This window comes from Aythya marila (assembly GCF_965140915.1).
Source record: "Aythya marila genome assembly, chromosome: 18".
Classification (NCBI taxonomy): domain Eukaryota; kingdom Metazoa; phylum Chordata; class Aves; order Anseriformes; family Anatidae; genus Aythya; species Aythya marila.
The window spans coordinates 7,142,573-7,159,193 of record NC_139059.1 but is presented as its reverse complement, the minus strand read 5'-3'; the positions used below and the strand labels follow the sequence as shown (position 1 = coordinate 7,159,193).

At 38.6% G+C, this 16,621-nt stretch overlaps 1 protein-coding gene across 3 annotated transcripts in view; it reads left to right on the top strand.

The window, feature by feature from the left end:
* Window positions 1-344: 344 nt before the first annotated feature.
* TBCD (tubulin folding cofactor D) overlaps window positions 345-16,621 on the top strand; it is a 125,376-nt gene continuing 109,099 nt past the window's right edge. For 2 of the 3 annotated variants that reach the window (XM_082774791.1, XM_082774789.1), the window contains exons 1-8: window positions 345-405; window positions 548-751; window positions 3,710-3,760; window positions 3,961-4,058; window positions 5,100-5,201; window positions 6,363-6,509; window positions 7,329-7,384; window positions 11,126-11,258. In XM_082774791.1, coding sequence (XP_082630917.1) covers window positions 559-751; window positions 3,710-3,760; window positions 3,961-4,058; window positions 5,100-5,201; window positions 6,363-6,509; window positions 7,329-7,384; window positions 11,126-11,258 — 780 coding nt within the window. In that variant the 5' untranslated portion in view covers window positions 345-405; window positions 548-558. Of the gene's footprint in view, window positions 406-457; window positions 752-3,709; window positions 3,761-3,960; window positions 4,059-5,099; window positions 5,202-6,362; window positions 6,510-7,328; window positions 7,385-11,125; window positions 11,259-16,621 lie in introns of those variants that run through there. The other variant, XM_082774790.1, reaches the window with a different exon arrangement.

Below are 16,621 nucleotides of genomic sequence, written 5' to 3'. Positions count from 1 at the left end.
TCCAAGATCATCTGGTCTAACTACCCTTCTGCCACCAATGTCACCCACTGAGCCATGTCCCCAAGCACCATGTCCAACCTTTCCTTGAACACCCCCAGGGACGGTGACTCCACCACTTCCCTGAATAACCCCTTCCACCGCCGGCCCGCTCTTTCTGAGCAGAAATGCCTCATAGTTTCCAAGCACCACGGCCACAGGCCCCGCTTTGCCTATCAGCACCATCCCCCCTACCCCCCCCCCCCCCCCCCCACTCGGGGCCGGGCCTCCCCTCAGCTGCCCGCCCTTCTCCAGGGGCGGGGCCGCGGAGCCGTCCCTGCGCCTTTCGGCCCGCGCGGCGCCCCGTAGGAGGCAGCCTGCGGCCGGCGGCGCGCGGGGAGCGGAGCGGGGAGCGCGGCGGTTGCCAGGGTAACGGGGCGGGGAGAGGGGCCCGGGGCCGGGCCGGGCCTCGGCCGTGAGGGGCGGCGGCGGCGCCTGAGGGGAGCGGAGAGCGGAGCGGTCGGGGCGGCTTCAGGCCGGGGCAGGAGTAACGCGGCCGCTGCCCCCTCAGGTGCCGCCGCCATGGCTCTGGGCGAGGCGGACGCGTTGGGCCCCGAGGCGGAGGAGAGCAGGGCCCAGGAGCTGGATGTGATCGCCCGCGGGAGCGCCCTGGAGAGCTTCACGGAGAGCCAGGAGGTGCGGGGGCTCGTCGGGGGCCTGGCGGCCGTGTGCGGGGACCGGGCGGCTCGGGAAACGGCCGTGGAGAAGTTCATAGGTGAGCACGGCGACCGGGGGCTGAGTGCTGTCGTGGCCTCTGAAGGAGGGGTCTTACCAAAAAAAAGGACTAAAACGTTGATTTTGGTGTAATTATAATACTGGAACTTCTTTCAACAGGTGCCTTGGGTTCATTTTTACCTCACGGTTTTCCAGATGCACGCATGTCCTGCTCGCACACACCAGTTAGAAGCTGAGCCTTGTATTTAAGAGATCTCAGGAGCCCTGTGTAGCCTCCTGCCTCCCGTTCAAATGCAGAAAATAATTTAGCAAAAGATAATGGTCAAAAAATTAGCCAAACCTAATGGTCAAAATACTGTTTTATTGTCTGGTTTTGACAAAATAAAACTAGATAGGCACGCAATAAACCTAAAAACCATAAATTTGGAAATCTGATCCTGCAGAAATTATCCTATTGAAAGGACTGACAGTGATCTGTCCAAGGAGGCTAACAGTGAACATCTAACTGATCAGAGAGAAGTAGCAGGAATGTATTTGTGTTGATTGTTCAGTGTCACAGGTGAGATGGCAGAATTTGATGGCATAGGAAAACACATACTGAAAAGCCTTAGCTGCTGAAAAGCCATCTCTCCTGCAGCTGATCATCCTGCTGTGCCTCTTTCACATCGTATGCGCTGCCTTGGTTTATTTAGACTGTGTTTATGGTCCTCCTGCACGCATTTCCACTCTATCACATAAAATTTTAGGAGAAAAATGGTGTTGCTACCTACCGAAACACTGACTTTTGCACTTGGGAACGTGTCATTTGAAGGTAGGGGGATGTAGCTGTATAACAGGTATCAGTATCAGAAGTATCACTGTTCACTAAATACAGGGTTAACATGTACTTTAATGTTAACAGTACTGATACGCACCATACATGTTGCTCAAAACTTTGTTCCAACATTTTGTGTCACAGGGAATCGTTTGACCTTTAATAGGCAAAAAATGTCCCAAATATTGGACATATAAACAGACTAAATGAGTGGGTTATAAATTTGGAGGTAAGGAAACATCTTAATCTATGCGCAGATAATGCAGTAATAATCAGTTACTGAACATTTTAATGCAGGTCTCTGAAACACTTACAAAAGCATGTGATGTTTTTTTATGAACTGTTAAGAGCAGAAGTCTGGATTACGTAGTTCAATCTGCAATAAGTTTTGCAGGAAAACATAGGAGGATCTTTCCTTGAAATAATAGCACTAGAATCACATTTTTGTGGTTCATCCTTTTCACTGTTTTGATCTGGTGGTTTATTTTAGATTACCAGACTCTGATCTGGGAAAACAATTTGACAGGATAATGAATTGTAGTTAAATTCCACTTCTGCTTTTGAGCGTTGATGGAATTTCTTGTACTCTCTAATTCTGTTATTTGTACACAGCTTAAGATATTGTTAATTACAGCAGGGAAAGTAGCGATAATTAGGAGTGCAGGCTTCCCTCTTGATTTAGACAGCACTATGGAATCCCAACACAACTGTAGAAGTTAGTGTAAGGAGAGTGTTGGACTGGCTGCATTATGAAAGTGGTTGTGCAGTGTCATCCAGTGGTCAGCGATATACCCTGCTGGTGAAGTTGTGTTTCGTCTTCAGAGTTTGATGTGATGAAGAGAAAGGGATAGAGAGAAAAATTGTTAGAGAGGAACAAATGCAGGAAAATGAAAGATTAAGAGGATATTTTAGTTTTCTAAGTAAATGCTATTTCCTGAGCAAATATCTAAAATGACCTAGGCAATCACCAGGCAATACTGGATCATTTAATAATCTCTTTCTGAAGCGTAGCTTTCATTTCTGTGGCTGCGTGGCATTGATTCTAGGTATAAATGGAAATGCTTTTATTTGTAAAATCGGTGGCAAGTTGTTCTTAGTATTTACTATATTCAATTTCAATTATCTTTTTTCATGTCCATTCCCAAAAGGAAGATAATGTATTACTAGCAGCAGGATAAAATAATGTGGAAACTTGAAGAGCATGGGATTTAGGGGTAGTAATAGCTACAGTTTGTGTTTGTCCAGGTAAAATTTTGTCAAGACATTTTTATTCTTTGCTGTATAATTTCCTTTGTGCTATTTCAAAATAAAAAAGCCTAGTTCTGAGAGCTGTGAAGAGCACCTTTCAATGCACAGTACTATGATGTAATTTTCTGCTATGGTCAGGAAGCTCAAAACAGAGAGAGAAGAATTTTCTTATGTCCTGTTTCAGTGGTAGAACTATATCCTTAACTATGTTCCAAGCATGGGACAGAAGATAGCCTTGTGATGAAACCCTTTGTGTCCAGGTAGAATTTCCCTATGACTGTATTAGCTTAGGGTTGGAAGAGTATCATACTACTACACTTTGTGATGGTAAGGTATCTTTGTGTGGGTGTTTTAAAAAGAATCAGAAACTTGACATGCTAACAAATAGAATAGTGTGTAGAAGTAAGTGGGATGTAAAATGTTATTGGAGGAGATGTGAACAGCAAGTACAGATGGGTAAAGCAGCATTCAGGTTGCTGACTGGGTTGGAGTGCGGTGTAAGGCTGGTTTGTCTGCAGCAGCTACAGGCTGTTCTGATTTAATGTCCTCCGTCTGCAGAGTGCCATCAGAAGCTGGTAAGTTGTTGGCAAAGGAAAACCACAAAGAGCTCTGCAATGACGGGTAACAGCAGACTGAGTGCTGCTGGCATGTTTGATTTAATGGTGACATTTGTCCACAGTAATTTGAGAGATTCCTGGAAGAGAGTTTTTGATGAATTTTAGGTAAATGATGGCATGACAGACAGCCTCTAGTTTTACAATAACTGCTCTGTTGTCTTCTTGCTTCTTGACCTCACTTAAAGGTGTGGCAGTAGTTAGCTCAAGGATACTGAAATTTTAAACTAAAACTGTCTAGAATCAAGGGTGTATCTCACAATTGATGGTTATAAGGGCCTTTCATTTGAGTAGTTGGTCACAGATACCTTTTCCTTTTCAGTTATAATGGACAAGTACCAGGAGCAGCCTCACTTGTTGGATCGCCACTTAGGTAGGAATGTCATCTTGTATATAATACTTTTTTGTGTATATACTTGAAACTCTCTTAAACTAGAAAGTTCATATTTGCATTGCATGATTGTTGTGGTTGATAGCAGATATATGACAATCATCTCCCTTTCTATTATTAGAAGTATGAGAAAGTGTAAGCTAACTGTTTTGTTCCCACTTTCTTTTCTCTCCTTTCATTAGAATGGATGATGAATTTGTTGCTGGATATAGTACGGGACAGTGCATCTCCTTCCGAGCTATTTCATCTGGCTTTTAAATTTCTTTACATCATTACAAAGGTACAAAAACCCAAAAAACAAATGTAACATTCTATAACTGAAAGTATGTAGGTTTCCAATATTTAAATTGCAGTGTGAAAGATGAGTTCTTTTTTTTTTCCTCATCATTTTAATGATACCTCACGCTATTCAATGATCCAGAGTAGAAAAAGCAAGGTCAGAATGTAAAAACAAACAAACAAACAAACAAAAAAAAACAAACAAACAGATATTGAGATACTGAGTGGACAGGCTTAAGAGCTGGTCCTGTGCAAACCTCATAAGGTTCAACAAGGCCTAGCGCAAGGTCCTGCATCTGGGTTGGGGCAATGCCAAGCACAACTGCAGGCTGGGCAGAGAATGGATTGAGAACAGCCCTGAGGAGAAGGACCTGGGGGTGTTGGTTGATGTGAGCCGGCAATGTGCACTTGCAGCCCAGAAAGCCAGCTGTGTCCTGGGCTGCAGCAAATGCAGCGTGGGCAGCAGGGTGAGGGAGGGGATTGTGCCCCTCTGCTCTCATCAGACCCCACCTGGAGCCCTGTGTTCAGCTCTGGGGTTCCCAGCACAAGAAGGACACAGAAGTATTAAAATTAGTCCAGAGGAGGGCCACAAAGATGATCAAGGGGCTGGAGCACCTCTCCTATGAAGACAGGCTGAGAAAGTTGGGGTTGTTCAGCCTGAAGAAAAGAAGGCTCCGGGGAGACCTCACAGTGGCCTTCCAGGGGGAGCAGATTTAAACTAAAAGAGGAGAGATTTAGATTAGATAAAAGAAGGAAATTCTTTACTCAGAGGGTGGTGAGGCCCTGGAACAGGTTGCCCAGAACAGCTGTGCCTGCCCCATCCCTGGAAGTGTTCAAGGCCAGGCTGGATGGGGCTTTGGGCACCCTGGCCTGGTGGGAGGTGTCCCTGGTCTCGACAGGGGGGTTGGAATTAGATGAGCTTTAAGGTTCCTTCCACCCCAAATCATTCTATGATATATTAACTCCTCAAAGGGTCTTTTATTTTTCCTCAGTACTTGATGTTGATAGATAGCTTACTAAATTTTGAACCTTCATGTTACAGGTGAGAGGATACAAACTTTTCCTCCGATTGTTTCCTCATGAGGTTGGTGATTTACAGCCTGTTTTGGATATGCTTATGGACCAGAATCCAAAAGACTGCGAGGTGAGAACCTGCTGTACTTCCTGTTTAATTTTTATGTCTCCTAGAGAAGAAGCTGAAGAACAATGTAGAAAATAGTCCTGCAAAAAATAGCATGTAAAGCTGCAATATAGCCTGCTCAGTGTTAATTGAACAGCTAGAATTAACGTGAAAGTCACACATTTCATTACATACCCTCCTGATTTAAAGATTTCTTTAGCTGGGAGCAAGAATTTTGATTAAAACAGTATTTAAGCAAATAATTTTTAAGCATGGATTGAGATACTGTAGTTCATATTGTTTTATTTTATTGAATGAACAAAGAAAGGATTCCAATATTTTTTTTTTAAGATAGATTAATTTTAAGAGAGATCATCATCTATTAAAGGTAACAAAAATCATGGATATGAAGACTAATTCTGCTCAAAATTCAAATAATTTTAATAAATTTCTTGCAGCACCATTTCTGTTAGTGTTGATATAGTTGTACAGCTTTTATTTTTTAAAGACCAACTGCCATAAAACTAAGGTAATCATTTTTTTGTACAACTTTTCAAAGCTTAAGTATTTTGCAGGTAAAGGACTTGATTTATGAAATATCTATTTTTATTCTGAAACCTTACCATAGAAGCTCTTTAGAAGTCGCTTCTTGTCTGTCTCTCAGAACACCTAAATTTTTTTCAATAAGCCCATGAAAGGAATACATAAATTAGGAAGGACATATTTCTCTCTTGGTCCTTTTCTGTTGTTGCACTTTGTCTAAGAACATACATTTTCTTTCTCTCCTTTCCCTTTCTATATGGAGAGTCACTTTCCTTACTAATTTAGAGTGTTTTTTTATTTGTTTGCATTTATTTTTTTTTCTGCTTGACTGGACTGGAGGCACAAATGGGCTGAGGGAAGGAGAAAACAGGAAAATAGGAAAATGCAGTTTTTCTTTGGAAAAGAATGAACTGTCTCTAAACTTCAGATTCAGGGGAAAGGGTCCATTCACTTGACTACAATTTTCCCATTTGAGGTGTCTTGTAGTTCTTTCTCCTTTGGTGTTTCAGAACACTGAGGTTCAAAGTTTTCATCTTCTTAGCATAGCAGTACCTTGGAGGAGGTAGGTTTGTTCTCCAGGCACCTTGTTGGAACACAGTTCAGAAAACAGAGTGTATATTTTGTTTGACTCTTCTTTTCCAGACTTGGGAAACTCGTTACATGCTTTTATTATGGCTCTCCATGATATGCTTGATTCCTTTTGATCTGGCCCGGTTTGATGGAAATACTGTTTCTGAAGAAGGGCATGCTCGCATGCCAACAATGGATCGCATACTTAAAGTAGCAAAAGTAAGTATAATATGTCGTGTAATATCCGCAAACCTATAACGCTTTTCTTAGGCTTAATATTCCAATATTAATAATATTAATGTATTCAATATATAGTAAATTCTGATCTTTTCAAAACATTATTTAATCCTGTGTTTTCTTTGTCTACTCTGTAAAGAATTTCTCCATAGTTGAAGAATCTTTCGTATGTTATTTAATTCCTTAGTGTCTGGTTAGACAGTTTATTACTTCAGGGAAAAACAATCATCAAATTTTATGATGATCTGCTATGAGTGTATGCCTTTGACTGTGGTAAGAGCTTTTAGAGTTTAAAGATACTAGCTAGATTTTCTGAAAGTCAACTTTACATATTTATATAGGAATTTAGTGTTTGTCAGGATGAGTAACGAAGCTATGACTGTGGAAAGAGTTTTCAACAAAGATAATGAAATTTCACTTTGTGTAAACTTAAAGTGGCTAACGCGTCATCCCTTTAAGATAAAACATAATCATCCCCCTTCCCACAAATAACCGAACAGCTTATCCTTACCCTTTTGACACTTGCAGCCCTTAAGTGGTTTAACACTTGCAGAAATGTAGTAACACAAATATGACTGTACTTTAAGGTTACAGTAAAGGTAAACTTGCTTTGAAAGACATTAGATGTGAGAGTTTGTCTCAGATATATTTTGTTAAATGGATTATATGTTTTTTACTATCTTAAACTCAGTATAATGTAATTGTAAATATTAATGTACTCATGTACAAAGTTGTTATGTAGTTGTATTATTAAGTCTACGTGTTTGAATTCTTTTACAGTTAGTTCTGTTTTACTTCTAGTGTTACTTGGTTGTCAGTGATAAGGCTCGAGATGCAGCTGCTGTACTGGTTTCAAAGTAAGTCTCTTTTTTGCTTTTTGGCAGAAAGGAAAAAGCTAGCTCCCTTTTCCCCTGTCATTTTTTTAGCCTGACGTATTACTAACGACCGTGTTGGGAGCACTGGAAGTTGCCAACTATATGGGGTGTTAAACTTGCTTGAATCATGTCCAATAGCATGTTTATTGTAAATGTTTTCTTCTGTTAATCGGAAGAACAGGCATACATTACAAGTGATACTTAAAGGTCTTTACTGCTAGCAGAATACGTTTCAAACTGGTTTCTAGGGACTGGTTTGTGCTAAAGGGCTTGAAAAAGATGAAGTTACGCTGTGTTGCTGCTCATTTTTTGCAGTATATTGCATAGAAAATAAACAAATTTGATATTAACGTAATTGCTCGATGTCTCCTAGAAGTACTTAAGTTACTTAAAACAAAATAGTAATGCTAGATTTTTTTCTTAATATCCCTCCTCTTAATTTTCTGGACCAGAGAAAGGTACTGTTTTCATAGGTTTATTGTGAAATAGTTCATCAAATGAAATAGATTTAGGATAATGGAACTTTGTAAACCATATTGTTTTACAAAGCTTAGTGTTAGATACCAAACTAATTGTAAAAGAGGTGCAGTTGTTATGATACCTTTTGTGTCAGTTCAGTAATCGGGTTTTTTATAAATTTGAAATAATGAAGTTCTCTTTCTTTCTGTCCTAGTGTGTTATGAAACCAACCTAAGTTGGTTTCATACCTTTTCCCGATATATATCACATCATATATCTTTATTCTAGTATATTCTAATGGTAGAGAACTTCAGTCTGCTTAGTCTGTCACGTAGGTGTTCTTTTTTTAAATACGATAAATGGAGTATTTAAGCTTGCATATGTTCTAATGTACACTAGGGGGCTCTGCCAACATAGTTTTGCGACAGGTACAGAGGCTGTGTGGGTGTGGGTAGCTAGTCTGAACAATAAAATCAGTTTTAGCATTTTTCTCTAGATTGAAAGAGGCACAAAATTTACAGGCTTAGTTGTATCAAAATAGTTGTTAAATAGAAATTAGTAGAGCAGATTCTGTCTTTTGGGGAAATAGCTGTCAATGTACTTATTTTGAATTTATTCTGAATTTCAGTCACAGGACCCAAAATGCTTTAGAAGCTTGTATTCACTGAGTATAATGCTACAATGGTGAATCTGATGGCAAAACAGACACTTTGTGTTTTGTGTCATGCAGAAAATTCATGAAGGAGTTGGGACTAGCATATAGTTCTGTGGTGACGAGTCTTGTACTTTTATGATTTATTCTGAAGAGGAAAATTCAAGTGAATGCATGCATTCTTAGAATAGTCTTTAATAAACAATCTTGTTTATTGCATACTTACTTCCATGTGACAGACTGTGGGTTTGCCTGCTTATTTTAATTGTTTTTTTGCAGTCGTTTTGGAAGTGATTGGAAGTTGCTTTTCTAGGATTTCTATGTATCAGCATTGGTAATCTGCCTTGTCACAAGGCATGCAAATTGTGACATGCAGTGAATTATTCTTAAGGGTGCATATATGCCTGAATATGCCCTTTACCATCTTCACTTACTAAAAAAACACAGAAAAATCCCCAAACCAACCAAATGTGGTTGGCTTTTTTAAGGTATATTCTGTATTTGCAAGCCTTCTCAAGTAGGGACAGTGAATTTAAAATATTCTGTCATCACTTGAGATTATTTGAATTTACATGCCAGGGTATCTAAAAATAAATGACTACTGGAAGCATCTGTATAGTAACGTTACTGATTCCAGCATTGCATTCAGAAAAACTTTAAACAGGCAGTGCTTAACCCTGGATTTCAGAAGGATTTATTAAGTTCCTTTCATCCCGATGCAGAATACTATGCAGGCGGTTGTTAGCAGTTATATGTTTCTTTTCACATCCATTCTATTGGCTGAATTATTTTTTATTAAAAGCATATCCTCATAACAAATAAGGTGATAGAATACATTAAGGAATATTAAGAATATATTCTGGTGCTAGCTGGATCAAGGTGTGTAAGACTAATGGAAGCAAAATTACTATTTAGTGTAGCTGTAATTAGTTTACTATGAAAACACCATTTTAAAAATAGACTAATGATTAATATATTTCATAAGGAATTCGGAGACCTGAATTCAATGCCTTTTGGCCTTGGTGTACTTGAATTCATTGCTTTCACATCCCAAAGCAGTTCTGTAATGAGCAGGGCATAGATATTCTGAGGTAACTGTTTCATCTTCTTGAAGTTAGACTGTTAGGGAGGCAGGAATGCAAGAGTCCTGGGGAGATAAAATAGAGAAGTTTAACTCCGTAACCTGCTGAATAGGAAACTTCTTACAGAGAGACAGAGGAGTGGAAGGGGAAGCCTGGACTCTTGTTCCTGCATGAAGGAGCATGCATTTCAGGTAAAATTCAGAAACATCAGGATCAAAAACTTTGCATTTTTCAAAGTCTTTCCCTTTTCCTACGGCAGAGAAGCTGGGGTTTGTTCCAAGAGCTTTCTGTCTGCTCAGTGACCTGGCTGCAGTAGGAGGAGATGAGGCTTATCTTTGTCTTGCTTCTAGTCTGGAGGTTAGGGCACTCCTTAGAGTAATTAAGATTTAAACTCCTTTGGGCTGAGAAAGGGTCTAGGAACCAGTTCATCTACTTTACAGGTTACTTCTATTACCTGTGCTATTGCGGAGAAGGATTTGTCCTTGGTGCTCTATTATAAAACAAAAAACAACCCCTCTCAACTAACTCCTCCTCTAAATCCTCATTGTTTTTTTGCTGAACACAATAGATCCAGCCTTTGAAGGCAATTCAAGTGATCACATCTGCTCATTGTTTCCTGTGTTCTCTGTATTTAATATTCCCCGTTAGTTGGCTCTTGATGCAGTTCCCCATTGAATTTGCAGGTGTATGAAGTAGCCAGATGAAAGCTCTGTACACATTCTATTTTAAGCACTATGAGTTCTACAGTCAGGGCTTTCCCATGTACTTTTCCTCTGATTGCACCGAGGAGAAAGTTTCTTAATTAGTCTCAATCTCTGCTGGACTAGGAACCTAGTTTTTACAAGACTAAATGCAGTGACTGAAGTAGATGCCCTAACTGTGGCTTGGCTGGCGCTGACGATGACTGAGTTTGTAGGTTTAGGGAAGTAGTTTAACCATGATAAACCTCTTCGGTCCTCTGTAAGAATGGTAAAAATGCATCTCTTGACCCATCCAGTATGTTAAATATTAGGTGTTTAACCTTAACAAATACCTGAACAAACAAATACAGTGCTGATGATTACTCTTACGGGCCTGGAACAGGATCTGGCTGATAACAAGTGCTGTATGGACCCATTGCTGAGTTACGCTGTCTTCTAGCTGTTCTTGGTGAGAATAGTAGAGAATCTTTGTATTAATTTCAGTTTTCATTCATTTCAGTTTTTACTAATTGTAATGGAAATTATTTGTATGTTGTAACTGTAGAAAGTTATTTGTTTTTGCAATTAAGCTGGGAAATCTTTAGAATTCTAGCTTACAGGTTGGTATGTTTATAGGTGAAAATTTTGTCAGAGCCTTGCTCAGAAACGGAAGGACTAAACTTAGGAAGATTTGTAGTGTTCTCTCCTCTGCAATTTAAGAAAATCCTCATTGTAGAATTGTCTTCATGAATTGCAACTGGTTTGGGTAGCAGGAAAAAAATTAATTTATTTGACAGTTGTGAAGATAGTAACTGCAGTGTTTTGTTTTTGTTCTTGTTTTCTGTGACAGATTTATTGTTCGCCCTGATGTCAGGCAAAAAAGGATGGCAGACTTTCTGGACTGGACTCTTTCAATGTTATCTAAATCCTCCTTTCAGACTATGGAGGGGACTGTTGTTATGAATGGCATGCTGCAGGCTCTGGTAAATACCATTTTTCTTCTAAAAGATAGATGATTATATATATATATATTTTCCAATGTAATACTGTTGTGGTAGACCTTTAATAGAAAATGTACAGAGAAATTCATGCTGATTAAAAATGGTAAGATAATGTAAAGCCAGAATTTCTTGCACAATAGTTTTGAAGGTACAACTTCACATATATGTCTTTTTTCTCCAAGTAGTGTTTTCATCAACAAATGAAAGGGAAGTTGCCAGTACAGATACTGATAAATAACTCTCAAAAATGTATCTGATTGTATGTTGGTAGTCATTTCATAACTCAAATTTTGTTTGGCTTTGTACCAAACCTGTGAAAAAAAAATGAAATAATTGGAACTGTACAAAATGAAGAAGTCGGGCTTTTGATGTAGCAGTGGCCCCTCCAAGGATTCATGAAAGTTTTAGTCATTCTGATAAATTTTTTCTGATAATTTTAAATTTTTGTTCTCAAGAGTTTTAATAAGACATAATAAACTTACTAGACTGTGTAGTTGAGTAGGCTGAAAAAAATACACTTCCTTTATTTGCTTGTTAATCAGAAGAAGTTCTTCATTTAATGTTCTTTATAAGAGTGAAATCCTCAGTTCGGGTTTTAAAAGTAATACCTATATAGTTGTACAATCATACGACAGTCCAGGTAGGGGAAGAAAACTTGAATACCTGAACTAGTGCTATATGATAACACTCCTCTTGTGCATTTTAAGAATATCTTTCTATAACAGCTTTCCTGTAGTTTTATACTGTTAAAGTATTTGTGTATTTTGAATTGCTTGAATTAACAGTTCTGGTATCTGTTCCAATTGTGATGTCCAAACATATTTGCCTGGAGTAGGGGAATTTGTGTGTGGAGTTGTTTCTTCTTTGCTTTGTTTTTGTTGTTAACAAAGTTGAGATAGCACACACAAAGTCAGAGGGCATGCACATGGGTAGCCTTTGTCCAGGTTTAAGGATTTGCTGGCATTTGTATGAGTTTCTATAATTTGCATAAATTTGCAGCTCTTTTTAAATAATTGCTCTGAGGACTTGTATGCAGTACATTACTAAACATCAAAGCAAAGTTCTGGAACAAGTGTGTGTGTGTGCTGGTGTTTTTTTTTTATATATAGATTTTATTTTTTTTTCCTGTAGCAGCTCTTCCAAATCAGAAGATAGGAGAAATGATCTATATTTAGAATGACTTAGGACTTGCTGCTTAAGCAAGAGGAAGCATTATTTGTATGCATTGCAGTCTGTTTCAAAAGACAGAGTGATGTTTCATCATTTTATTGTCAGATCTGGAAAGGGAGACTGTTTGCCATTCTAGGTGCATGATGAGACCTGTAGGATGTATAATACATTAGTGTTTTGTCATAATTCTTTTGACTTTGGCTTTGGCTCTATCCACCTGTTCATTAGTGCATACTAAGCGAAACAGGTGAATACTTAACAAGTCGAATCGAAACTAGAATGTGATACAATATACCTGGAAGCAGAAGCCTGCCTTCTTGCATTTGTATGATTTTTTTTTCCTCCTATACATTGTGGAATGGGAGAAAATATTTATCAAGCCAATTTTGTTGGTATCCTACAGCTCTTGTTCTAGTTGGTAGCCATGAACAAACCGATTTTTAAAGCCTTTTTCTTGCATTTAGCTTTGAAATTTTAATTTCATTTACTGCAATATAAGCACAAATTATATCATTAGGAAATAAAGGTTTTCAGAAAGATACATATGTAGGTATATGTACGGAGACATGCTTAAGTGGAATAGGAAATATTTATTTCAAGAGTTTAATATAACACTTAGAACAATAGCATGTAGTTAAACCAAAAATATTACCTGAAAGTAAAAGCAGTATTCAAAAGAAGTAAACCTGTTCCTTTAAACGTACAAGATTTTAGCAGTCTCTACAGAAACAAAACAATAATTGCTAACTGCATAAAGCAAAATGCATCCTCAGGAGAGACAACTAAAACTTGGCTCGGCAAGCTTCAGAAGTCTTTGCCCTTGAATTCCTCCAGCGACTTGTTACTTTAAGAGTCAAACTGCAGTTACCTGGTATCTGTGTCTGAACAAGCAGGAGAAAAAAGACAAATTTTCAGTTCCCAGCCAGTACAGCAAGGCAGGTTTCGGGGAGGTAATGCTGCTTGGCCACAGTGGGTGAAATAAGTCTCCCCCCACCACCCAAGATCAGTTTGGAGCTTCCCCTAACAGCATGGATTTCAGTGGGATTATGATATTAGGCTGTTTATGGTCTGCATTGCTGTGAGATTGACATGGCAAAAGTATTTTCAAGTGACATTAAGCCCTTGCATTTCAATGAACTGAAACTGCAACTTAGGTACGCAGTGAGTAGTTCTGTGCTGCTGCACTTTGATCTGCCTCTTCGTGGCCTTAAGTCTCGGTGATTAGGTATGCTACTGTTTAATCTAACTCAGCATTATGTGTAGAACAAGTACTACTGTTTCGTGATTCCTGTTGAAACACGCAGCCTGCATTACACATTTTAATTCCACCGATGCTTTTTTCTTTTTTTCTTTACACCTGTCGTCAGTAATATATCATTTCACAACAGGTGTGCACTAGCAGGAATCTTTGCTTGCTATGTTTCAGATTCAGTTTTTAAAACTGCTTGAAGTGCTTTCTTCTGTTGAAACTAAAATCTCAGTGTTGAACTAAACTCATTTTTGTGTTTGGACACTATGTATGTGTAGGTAATGTGAAGGATTATAAATGTTGGATTGACATGAAATTGCTACTTTTTTATAACAATTGTTTACTTGAAGGAAACATCTAACCTGTTTCAAGAATCTGCATTTTAAATTCTCTTGGTCTGGAGGTTTGCTTTTAAACCTGCCATTATATCAAACAGCTTTTTAGTTATTGCTGCAGGGTGTAGCACTCCCAGTTCTTGCGTGACAGAGATGTCATCATGTTGAGGTAGCCTTGGGCATTGAAACTTATTAAACCTTATTTGTTTTATAAGTGATTCAGTATACAAGTGTGAGTAATAATTAAAAAAAATAAAACGCCCTACACGGTGATCTGATGAAACTCGAGAGTCTTAAGAACAGGGCATTTCCCTGAGCTGTCTCTAATGCAAAGGTTATTTAGCAATAGCTGCATGCTTATGTAAATTTTGCTCCAGGGAAGAAAGAACTCTCCAACTCTATTCTTTCAGACCCAGAGGCACAAAAATAGAATATTTCCAAATAGAATGTTTCCCAAGTCTCTATTTTTTTGGCATTCTTAAAGAATTAGTGATGCTGGGATTGTCCATTGGCATTATTTTTTAAAAAGATGGTATTGTTTGATGGTTTGTTGGTAAAGGTGCCCAAAAAGCAAAGCTGATACAAGGAGAAGAAAAAAAAAATCCTTTCTTATGGAAGGGCACTGACCTCTTTACGTCTTTCTGGTAATACTGCATCTCTTCTCTTTTTGAAGGGTACAGAGTATTCCAACATGGCCTTTTCTGATACCTCTGTGTTGTTTTTTTTTTTTTTTTTTTTCACCAGAAGTACTGAGGTTAGTTCAAGCTTCAGAGTTTCTGTTAGCATTAGATTGATTTTATTCTTCCTTTTAGAATATAGTGTTGTCTAAAGCATTATATATAGTATTTTAAGTATTCAGAATCTATTTTGGCAGTCTTGTTAAGATGGAAGTCCTGATCTATTAGTCTAAATTTTTCAGGGTTTCAATCGATAAATAACTAAGATGATACGAGAACTTAACTCCTTCTGCCAACTATTTAACTGTGCTGTGTATCAAAGCTTGTCAGAGTAATTACCATGATCAATACCCTGACACACACTATTTCTAGTTGTGTTGAAGCTGTATAAAGAACAAGGGCTTTAACTCATCTCTTTCACCATTTGTTGCACTTGCAGTGCGTTCCATACTCTCTACTTTCAAGCAAATTTATTATTCTGACAGCACGTCCTCCCTCACCTTGTTTACCTCCCCACGTCTAGCCTGGAGGCAGGAATGAGTGATAGCTTTCCCTCGACCTGGATGCTGTGTGACTACTAGGGGGTGCTCCAGAGTAATGAAAGATACCATTTTCTTCTCTTCCCGCAGAGGCTGAAATTATCCTCCCAGTCCTTGCCTTGTTGGTTACAACCAGAGGGTAGGTTCAGACCTGCGACTCCTGCTCGGCAGGAAGGTAGACTTGCTGCCAAGCAGTCAGGCCACCCTTAATGGTGATTTGTATAGCTTGGGGAACATGTCCCGGAGATGATCCTGATTGATATATCTCACAGAGGTCGGGCCTAAAGTGGGTTATGTAGACAATTGGAAGGTGTGGTGTATTTCTTCTATGATTACTAAGAAACTGGGTTTTGTTTTCCTTGCACCATGCTATTTCTAAAGCAAAACCAGACTTGACAGTCGTCATTGCTTGCACACCACTGATTTTCTCTAATTTGTAGGTGGCTTAATTATTTATAAGAGAGGGAGTCACATACTTTTCAACAGTTCAACAGGTTGGGTGAGTTGGTGTATGCTCTGTGTCCTCATTAAAGCGGAGGGACCAGGGTGTAACTCCAATTGCCTGGATACTCCAACAGACAGGCTCCTTACTTTCAGTATTACTACTTGCTGACACTAAAATAGTCTATATGGGTGGCAAACCAAGCTTATTAATTATTTTGTTTGTATCAGATTTTTCTGAAACGGTGTGCCTCGGATGTTTTTCTTCCTTCAAGGCAGGAAGTTTAAACTAAATACTGTAATGCTGATTTGTCCTTTTTTCCTTATTTATTTTTTTATTTGTTTGCTTGCAGTGGTGCACCGTGTACTTTGCTTTTTAGTATAACCCCTGTATGTATGCTCTAGTGTTGCAGGATTTTTCTAAGACAGTAAGTTTGCTTTATATGCATGTTAGTAACATAAAAAAAAAATAGAAAAATACACACATCTTTAATTTTAGAGGCCAATAGAGCAGGTAAAGTGCTTTTTTATTTCCCCAGAGGAGTTATCAATGAAGCTTGAATGTTTGACAAATTTCGGGCTTGTGAATGTTTTTACATGCTTTGATTCACAAAGAAGTCATGAAAACATCGTCTTAATATTTAAAAAAAAAAAAAAAAAAAAAGGTTGGGCGGAAGCTGAAGCTGGATTCTCAGCTCTCTTGACCATCCAAAGAGTAGTACTCAGCAGTATGGTTATTGCCTACTTTTATAAGAATTGTTTTCTGCTAAAAAAAATATTAGATTTTCTTTGAGAGAAAGAAAATACTTAATGTGTCACTTGCTGAAACACCAATTATCTGGTAGAAGGTTATGTTCCACCTGCAGTGTACATCAGTTGGTGCAAACAAAACTTTTTTCATTTCACATGTACCTCTTTTTCAGCTTTATTTATT